The sequence below is a fragment of the Hemitrygon akajei genome, chromosome 4 (assembly GCF_048418815.1).
Source record: "Hemitrygon akajei chromosome 4, sHemAka1.3, whole genome shotgun sequence".
In the NCBI taxonomy this organism is placed as follows: domain Eukaryota; kingdom Metazoa; phylum Chordata; class Chondrichthyes; order Myliobatiformes; family Dasyatidae; genus Hemitrygon; species Hemitrygon akajei.
In genome coordinates, this window is record NC_133127.1 from 45,752,848 (window position 1) to 45,763,223 (window position 10,376).

Here is a 10,376-nt window from a genome sequence, read left to right on the forward strand (position 1 = left end):
GGAGGTGCTATATTTAAATGCACATAGTATTTGTAGTAAAGTGGACAAACTCATGACACAGTTAGAGATTGGTCAGTATGATATTGTGGTCATCACTGAGTCATAGCTGAAAGAAGCTCATAGTTGGGAGCTAAATATCAAAGGACATACTTTGTATCGAAAGGACAGGAAAGGGGTGGTGTGGCTCTGTTGGTAAGAGATGGAATTACATCTTTAGAATGAGGTGACATAGGGTCAGAGAATATCAAATCTTTGTGGATGGAGTTAAGAAACTGCAAGAGTGGGGGGAAAAAGCATATGGAAATCATATATAGGCCTCCAAATACTTGCCAAGATGTGGGGTTGAGATTGCAAAGGGAGCTGGAAAGGGCATGCAATAAGGGTAATGACACAATTGTAATGGGGGGCTTCAGTATGCAGGGTGTTGGGTCACAAGAGAGGAAATTTGTTGAATGCCTACAAGATGGCTTTAGAGCAGCTTGTTCTTGAGCCTACTCAGGGAAAGGCTACCTTAGATTGGGTGTTGTGCAATAATACTGATTTTATTAGAGAGATTAAGGTAACGGAACCCTTAGGAGGCAATGATCATATTATGATTGAATTCATACTCCAATCTGAGAGGGAGAAGTGTAACTCACATGTATCAGTATCTCAATGGAATAAAGGGAATTACAGAGGCATGAGAGAGTGGAGCTTGCCCAGGTGGATTGGAGGGGGATACTGGCAGAGATGATCGCAGAACAGAGGTGGCTGAATTTTCAAAGATAAAGGTATATTTTAATGTCGGAGAAACGTATACAATGTACACAGAAATTCTTTTTCTTCACGAGCATCCACAAAAACAGGGGAGTGCCCCAAAGAATGAATGACGGTTAAATGTTAGAACTCCAGAGTCCTCCCCGCTCTCTCTACCCATAAGCAGCAGCAGAGCAACAACGGCCCCTGTTCCCTCACCAGCAAAAAAGTATCAGTGTCCCCCCCCACCGAGCACTCAAGTGTGCAGCAAAGCATCAATAAAGACACAGACTTGCAGTACCCCAAAGACTACATGTTCACCCAGTATTCATCATACTACAGGCTCTGTGTCTCCCTAATAAGGGAAAAAGAGGTGTCCCCGTTTCACAGCGAGAGAGGGGACATAACAAATGACCTGCTGATTTACGATGTTAGAAGTCTGTTGCATTGTCTTTTCCGAGCTCTGTGCCAAAGAACTCGGGTCTCTGGGCACACAGCCAGCAGCCAGCTCGCTGCTTTTGATCTTCCATCTCCTATGACGCACCAATTTTCTGCAACAGCATCAACCTCGAGTCCACCTGCCTCCAGAGCCATGGAATCCCAGAATCCTGAAGGCATGCTAGTCTTCTAGGCCGTGTCCTTGGCATATTGAATAGCGGCCAGTCGTAAGACCCCAAGAGTCGGTCCCATTCCCGCACAGAACTGGTCAGCATGTCACTCCAGCTCAGAGTCCTCAAAGGAACTCTGAAAAGGAAAAATAGAGATATTGAAGATAGAAATAAAGCTGTTTCTGAAATGCAAGCAAAGGAGTCTTCATTAGATGCCATTGTTCTCCTAAACTCTGGGAATAGTTCTCAAAGCGCAGAATACATATGTCCCATAGAAGAATAAGTTCTCAAATGGCAGGGTTAGGCAATTGTGGCAAGGGAAGTTAAGGACTGCATAAAAAGCAACGAAATGGCATAAAATATAGCAAAAGTGAGAGGGAAGTTGGATGATTGGGAAGTTTTTAAAATCCAACAAACAGAAGCTAATAAAGCCACATAAAGGGAAAAGATGAAATATGAGGGCAAACTGGCCAATAACATAAAGCAGGATACTTGAAGTTTTTTCATTCATATAAAGATAAAAAGGGAGAGGAGAGAGTAGATATTGGACCACTGGAAAATGATGGTAAGGTAATAAAGGGGGACAGAAGAATGGCAGATGAACTTGATGAGTACTTTGCATCTGTCTTCCGTGTGCCAGAGGTCTGAGTGTAAGGGAGCAGGAGCGAACGCCATTGCTTTTACAAAGGAAAGGGGTGCTAGGCAAACTGAAAGGTCTTATGGTAGATAAGTCAACTGGACCAGATGGACTACATCCCAGAGCCGTAGTTATAGAAAAAGAAAGGAAGTTATAGGTCATTAGCCTAACCTCAGTGGTTGGGAAATTGTTGGAGTCCAGTATTAAGGATGAGGTTTCAGGGTACTTAGAGACCAGTGATAAAATAAGTCAAAATCAACATGGTTTCTATAAAGGGAAATCTTTCCTGACAAATCTGTACTTTGAGGAAGTAACAAGCAGGGTGGACAAAGGAGAGGCAGTGGATGTCATTTACTTTGATTTTTAGAAGGTATTTGAAAAGGTGCCACACATGAGGCTCCTTAACAAGATAATATCCCATGGCATTACAGGAAAGGTACTGGCATGGATAAAGAAATGGCTGACAGGCAGAGGCTGCAAGTGGGAATAAAAGGGACCTTTTCTGGTTGGCCGCCAGTGACTAGTGGTGTTCCTCAAGGGTCAGTATTAGGACCGCTACTTTTCACTCCATTTGTTAATAATTTAGATAATTATTTAGATGGATTTATGGCAAAGTTTGCAGATGTTATGACAAAGGGTGGAGGGGTAGGTAGTGCTGGGGAAGCAATGCAATTACAGAAGGACTTGGACAAATTGGAAGAATGGGCAAAAAAGTGGCAGATGGAACACAATGCTGGGAAATGTATGATAATACCTTTTGGTAAAAGGAACAAAAGTCCAGACTATTTTCTAAATGGGGAGAAAATTCAAACATCAGAGGTGCAAAGGGTCTTGGGAGTCCCAGTGCAGGACTCCAAGTAGGTTATAGTTTGCAGGTGGAGTCTGTGATAAAGAAGGCAAATGCAAAGTTGACATTCATTTCAAGGGGAATAGAATATAACAACAAGGAGATAATGCTGAGGCTTTATAAGACACAAGTCAGGCCACACCTGGAGTATTGTCAACTGCCCCTAAATGCCCATATGTTGACCCCTTCATTCCCAGAATCATCCTCGTGAAACTCCTTTGGACTCTTTCCAATGACAGCATATCCTTTCTGAGATACGGGGCCCAGAACTTTTGACAATACTCCAGGTGTGGCCTGACTTGTGTCTTATAAAGCGTCAGCATTATCTCATTTTTATATTCTACTCCTCTTGAAATAAATCCCTTCTACCATACCTGCCTTCTTTGGTTACTGACATACCTACCACTGTGCATAGCTTCTCCTTATTTAATCTCTCCCTAGTATAATTCCTCACGCCTGCTTTGTTTCCTTACTGAAATGGACCATGTACTCCAGCTGCAGCACAATTGGTGTTTATGTGTGTTTATCACCAAGTATTTCTGCTCCTGCATATTCTTTAAATTTAGTCATCTTAACACTTTTGGAATTACTAATTATTAGCTGAATATTAAGTAACCTTGGTAATCATTAGGAACTAGAACTGCTCATAACTAACTCTTCTTCTGTAGATGCGTTGGCAAGAACGGGATGTTGTCATTCCAAATGGTGGAAACGGACATCTGACCACCAAGAACAAGTGAGTTATATAACAGCAATTGAGCTACAACCAGGGCATGTCTTTTTAGAGCCTTAGAACTGACAATATTTCCTCCACAAGTTCGTCCCATTCCCAGCTCCATGGAATCTCTGCTGGCTCCATCCCATTGCAAGACATCAACCTAAGCTTTCTTTATCCACACCGAGCTGTTCCTGCTGTCACCTGGTTTGTTTCCATTGTCCTACTGAAACCTCAGCCAAGGCTGTGCTGACCTGGCCAATTCATACTGATGCTCACCCTTCAACCCTCTGCCTGCTGATCTGCATTGGCACCCCATCAAAAAAAAATCATCCTGACTTTCAAACCCTGGTGGCCTGGCCAGCTTGTCTTGCCCTCTATCCCAGCAAAATCTATTTTTGATACCAGCATCCAAATTTTTCATCCTTTGAATAAATTCCACCTTGAGTAGCTCAGTGTCAATCTTTCTCCATTGTGATAGACTCTCACAATATCCCTGGGAGCACTTTACAATATTCAAGGTGTAACAAAAATGAGCACGTTTGTTGTTCATCTCTCCTCCCTTGCAAAACAGGCAAGGGATGTCCTGTGCATACAAGTTTTAAGTGTGTGGCCAGCAGTCCCAAATGAGGAGCTGGTGTTTTCTTGCTGCTTATTTGCATTGTAGTGCATTGGAAAAGTTAATGGATCAGCAGGTTCAAATCCAACCATACCAGTTGAGAGATTTAAAATGAAATTATTCAGTCTGGAATGAATACTAGTTTTAGGAGTGGTTGTAATAAAACTACTGGATTGATATTGATTAATATGATAGGTGAGATATTTAATAAGACATCAGGAGCAGCTTTTTCACCCATACTGTAGGATGGTGTGCATTTGAAATGAGCTGCCAGAAATGTTGGTTGACCCAGCACATTAGCAATTCGTAGATACCATCTAGATAAGTGCTTAGAGAGGAGAGGTTTAGAGGACTCTGGGTCAGATCTGGGCAATGGGATTAACTTGCTGGGCAGCACAGCATGGATGAGCTGGATTTAAAAGCCTGTTTCAATGCTGTATGACTCTAATTAAAACCCCATCTGGTTTGCTTATGTCCTACAGGAAAGGATATATGCTTGCTTTACCCACGGTAGTCTATATGTAAAGACATACCTAACAGTGTGCCTAGTGCTTAATTGCCTCATCAATTCAGAACCAGTTAGGGATGGACATAAAAATGCTGGCAATCCTCATGATCCCTACATCAATAATTGACTAAAGTAAAATATTTTATTTCATTGAGCGTTGTTAATGCATTTTAAATTTTGTTTTCTCTTCATAATCAAAGGAAGAAATTTGTAGATTCCTGCTTGAATTACATATTCGAAACTTCAATCAAGAAACTCTTTGACGAACTTAGAAAAGGATTCTACCACGTTTTGGATGAAAAATTGATAAAGTTATTCCAACCTCAAGAGCTGAAAGACATGTTGATTGGAAGCATTGAGTATGACTGGCAAATACTGGAAGAGGTTTGAAAATTCTACCTTACTTTTCAAGAGCATTTAGCATAGGGAAAACTGACAGACAATTTGTATACATCAGGCTCCCACAAAGAGCTCTAAGATAACAATGCTGTATTTAGCATAGAAAGACCTCTTGCTGTCAGTGTGCTCAGTGATCATCATACGTATGAAGGGTGGTCTTCAGTATTGTGTTACTTATAAACAGATGATCAATTACACCAACTAAGAGAATTAATGTTGCAAACATCTGAAATGAAACATAAAAGCTCTCTATATTATCATCAAGTGCTGTGTCATATGACACAGGCGATCATGATCTTCCACCATGACCGTGATTGCTTTTGGCAAATTTTTCTACAGAAGAGGTTTGCCATTGCCACCTTCTGGGTAGTGTCATCATGAGACGGGTGACCCCAGCCACTATCAATGCTCTTCAGCGATTGCCTGATGTCAGAGGTTGCATAACCAGGACGTGATTATGAAACAGCTGCTCATACGACCTTGCAAAAGGCTTCACTTGACCCTGATCGGGGAGGGGGGCGCTGAATAGGTGCTACACCTTGCCCAAAGGCAATCTGCAGGCTAGCAGAGAGAAGGAGTGCTTTGGTAGAGACATATCTCTGCCCCACCAGCCTCTCATTTTTTTTTTTAATAACCTCTTATTTCACCATTGGTACATCTCAGAATAATTTACACCTGTTGAAATATTTTTTATAGGACTGTCACAACAAACCCCCACAAAATGACAGTGTAAGTAATAACCAGAAAATGAGTTTTAAGTAATGTTGAGCAAGGAACCTATATTGGCCAAAAGATATTACCTTAAGGGTAAATTGTCTGCCTGCCTTTGGACTGTGCTGCATGATCTTTTGTGCTCACTTCGGAGATCAGAAGAGGCCTTGATTTATCATCTCATCCCACAGTGCCCCCTAACCTCAGTAATGCTTTTGGGTGTCAGGTCTCGATCTTGGTGCTTGACTCTCTTAACCGACAATTTTATGGCTGAGTGTATAATACCCATCTACTGAGTCGTTGCCAACATGGACAGATGCTAACACGCTGCTTGTGTTCCACCATCTCCTTTGACAGCACAGTCCAGATACCAATCGCTCTTTGTTTAGTAGAACTCCTCTCGAAGCTCATTCCTCTCACCTTAATGCAATGCCCTCTTGTTTTTGATACCTCCGTCCAGATTTTTGATAACCTGAATAAATGTTGCTCAATGTCTAAATCTTTTGTTTGATACTCTCCACAAGGTCCTTACAAAATTCAAGGCAGAGATAACTGGATGTTTTCATCATTCATCTTTCTCCCCTGTATTCTTCTGTAAGCACTAATGATATTTTTCAAACAGAATACCAGCTATCAGGGAACCTATCACAGATCGCACCCAACCATCAAGATATTCTGGGAGGTTTTTCATCAGATGTTTCCTGATCAGAAAAAACTCTTTCTATGTAAGTACATCATTGAGCTCTTACAAAGTTAATAGCAGGATTCTTTGCAGGAATAGGGAACTTCAGGTCCAAGTACTTAGATCCATTAAAGTTTCAGCACATGTTGATAGTGTGGCTAAGAAAGCGTACTCCCTAATCTGGAGTTGGTTTATATAGGCCAGCACAACATAGTGGGCCGAAAGGCCTGTACATTGTTGTACTGTTCCGCGTTCCAGATCTCCTAATTAAGGTGAGATGAAGTATTTCCAAAAGGCTGTGCGCTTCCATTGTGATTTTGTCACCCAGGGCCGGTCTATTATTCCGTTACAAAAGTCCATAATGGCCCTTTTTTCCAATTGTTCAGTCCAGGTTAAATACATGTGGTTTTATGAAGAGTGGTCCAACAGATTAGCCACAGAGAAGCCAATTGCTTTCATGGGGAAACCCAGAACAAAGTGATAAATTCAGAAAAGTAAACCAAGACTTTACCAATGAGGAATGACCAGCACTCTGTCCATACAAGCAGAAAGACTAATGCACATATCTCACATCCCTTTAAATATAGTCCTCACAATAAATGACGTTTTTTAAAATGCAGTCACATGCAGTAGTCATATGGTGTGCAGTAAGCTGCCACAAATAATAATTCCATAAAGATTAGGTAGTATGTTTCAATAAAGTTATTCCAGTTGCTAATATGATGGGGAAACTTTTGACCTGATACAAGAGCTAATTTCTTAATGCTATAATAAGTAATCAACAACTGCTGTGAACTTACAAGTAAGCAGTGAGAGCTAATAATTAGAAGTAAAATAACAAACCAAATCAGGAAGGACATAACAGTGTTCATTTTAAGGCTAGTTAGTAGACAATAAAAGCTTAGGTTTTTGCTGAAATTTACATGCAATAAATGAATATCTTTTTTAATAATTGGCCTTTATTGCTCATCCTGATTGTCTGGAAAGGGTGGGGTGAGCTGCCTTTCCTCCTTGTTATTGTGGAAGGTGCTCCAGGATTTGGGCAGAGTGACAATGAAAGATGGGAGCTTGAATAAACTCACTCAGGCAATCAAGTTAACTGTTGACCCCCATATAGACTAATGAGGCCAATCTGTCACTTCCTTGCATGCCCCCAAACCAAGGTGACATCTGTGCCCTTTCAAGTCCACAAATTATTTGCTTCAATTTTCAATTAGTCTTTTGTCACAGGAAGTTTTACTTTGATGGGTAAGAGCTCTAAAATTACAAGCACTTGGAAGTTGTCTTTGACTCTATTATTTTGAAGACTCTGTGTTAAAATAGTTAATGTGAATTGTGTCCAAAAGTTAATCATGTTTGTTTAAAACAAAGAAGATTTTTCTCATGGATTTATAGGCTCACACTCTGTTATTTAAAGGGTGTATTGAAAAGGATCTATCATTTCTCAGAACCTTCTGGACTGAGCTTTTGGTTATTGATGTTCAATCAGGGTTAAAGTTGCTGCCCCAGTTTAGTGACTGCCCGTTCCCAATCTCTGTACTGTGACTGTGGAACTTCTCCCAGCAACCTCATGGGATTCCTCTGGGTTGAATCATGGAATACCATGACACAGAAACAGGCCCTTTGGCCCAACTCATCCATACCAACCAAGTAGCCCCTCTAAGCTAGTCTCATTTGCCAGAATTTAACATCATAAAGACATTGGTTGGTATGGTTGGTTGGTAATTGGTTACTGGGAATTGACCTCGGTGTGAAGGTGAATCCAGGGAGAGCTCCCTGGCAGAATTAGTACTAGTGCAGACTCATTGAGATAAAGGGTCTGATTGAGATAGGGTCTTTTAAGAGACTTTTGGATAGGTACATGGAGTTTAGTAAAATTGAGGGCTATAGTAAGCCTAGTAATTTCTAAGGTAAGGACATGTTCGGCACAACTTTGTGGGCCGGAAGGCCTGTATGGTGCTGTAGGCTTTCCGTTTCTATGTTTCTATAAAGTCATGAAGTGTTTGGATAGGGAAAACGAGTAAATACTTTCAGAATATGATAACAAGATAGTCAGAAAGTGCTTGGCAGAAGAAGCTGAAGGTGCATGAGTTTAAAAAAAATAGCATCACAATTCAGAATTCACCTCCAGATAGGAGAGTGGAAAAAGATATTAAAGGAAATCCCTAAACACTTGGAAGTAGAAAAAATATTGCATTGAGGAAGGAATCGAGGAGTAGGACAAATCTTTGATTGTGATGTGGCAGCCATTTTGTTTTTTTAATTTCTTGCCTGCTATTTTCAAATACTGCCTTGATAGAAGGCTCACAAGTGGAATACAATTTTTCAGATCATGCAACAAACTTTTACATGTACCTTTTTCAGCATTTGTCACAGGATATCGTCAAATTCTAGCGATGGGACTGCAGTACATAAAGATATTTATTTCCTCATGTGAGTTGACTGAAAATGATTATCCAGAGGCAATGAATTGTTTTAACATCCTGCGTCTTCCAGAGTACACCAGTTCAGAATCTCTTCGAACAAAACTGGTGGCAGCGATCAATACATTTCGAAGAGCATGAAGCTCATCAGCAAAGGAACTTTCACCTTTTAATGAAACAGATGGACCTGGCCTGGATAAACTAAAGCAAGTCATCCTTGTTTCCAGGTGAAACAGGTTAATTGTCAAAAATTTTATTCAGCTCTCCAACATTATAGGTGCAGCTGAACTTCCTGACATCCTCCCTGTTTTTTCCAGTTCATTTTTGGGATGTGTAAAAAAAAAATAAAAATAAAATAATAATCAGCCGGGTGAAAAATTATGATGAAAAAAGATGAAGATTTTGTATTCTTTTTGCAAACTTGTGTTTCAATGGAAAAGAATTTGAAATTAATGTGAAGTTTCCTCTGTCGCCAATCCGTAACAATACAGTATGAAGATATTTGGTCCATCGTGTCTGTGGCTGGACACTGAAGACAATTCCATTTGTCGGATTACCCTCTCATTTCCCTGTACCCCTAGAGCTTATCCTCTCTCACACATGGTCACTCCATTGACTCTTTATGTCATTAACATACAGTAAGCTACTGTAGCTAATTTACCTATTAGCTTAACATCGAGATATAAATCAGAATTACCACAGACTAAATAAAATTACGTGAAATTTGTTCTTTTGTGGGAGGTTTACAGCGCAGAGGCATAGAATTATAATAAATTATAAAGCTAAATTGAGCAAAAGGAAGAAATGATGAAGTGGTGGTCATGGATTGATGTACTGATCAGTAATCTGATGGCAGAAGGAAGAAGCTGTTTCTGAATCATTGACTATGATTTCCAGGCCCCTGTACCTCCTACCTAATAGTAGTATTTAGAAGAGAGTATTTCCCAGATGCTGAGGGTCCTTAGTGGTGGATGCAGCCTTTCTGATGCACCATCTCTTGAAGATCTGGTTGAAAACCATTGCATTTATGTAATAAAGAAATCGAGGTACTGCCTTGCCTTCGAATATTCAGCTGGAGATTCCAGAGATCTCTATGCTACTGAGACCTGCCAATCCACAGAGAGGGACTCTTAATAAAGAAATAATAGCAATCACCAGTATAAGAATTCAAAATGCTGTAAATAATTCATAGGCCAGACAGCATGCATGGTGAGAGAAACAGTTACTATTTCAGGTTGGTAATCTTTTTTTAAAGACCTGAGAAAATTAATTAAAAGCTACAAGTTTAAGGGAGTGGGATATAGCACTTTATGGTTTATTTCTTTACTGTAAGTTTTACGCCTTTCTATTGCACTTGGTCGTCACGTAGCAAGAGCTCAGACTGGCTGAGCAGTTAAAGAGAATCTCAGATTCCATTAGGATATCAATCTGTCAAATATTAATAGATAAGCAGACTGTACAATAATGACTTAATTTGGTTTTATGGTGATGT

General features: G+C 40.3%; 1 protein-coding gene across 1 annotated transcript in view; it reads left to right on the forward strand.

The window, feature by feature from the left end:
- The window catches only part of LOC140726291 (probable E3 ubiquitin-protein ligase HERC6), a 47,727-nt gene extending 38,462 nt beyond the window's left edge, over nt 1-9,265 (forward strand). The window contains exons 20-23 of the mRNA XM_073042475.1: nt 3,496-3,563; nt 4,870-5,053; nt 6,402-6,504; nt 8,826-9,265. Of these exons, the coding sequence (XP_072898576.1) occupies nt 3,496-3,563; nt 4,870-5,053; nt 6,402-6,504; nt 8,826-9,025 (555 nt within the window). The 3' untranslated portion in view covers nt 9,026-9,265. The remainder of the gene's footprint in view (nt 1-3,495; nt 3,564-4,869; nt 5,054-6,401; nt 6,505-8,825) is intronic.
- The last annotated feature ends 1,111 nt before the right edge of the window (nt 9,266-10,376 follow it).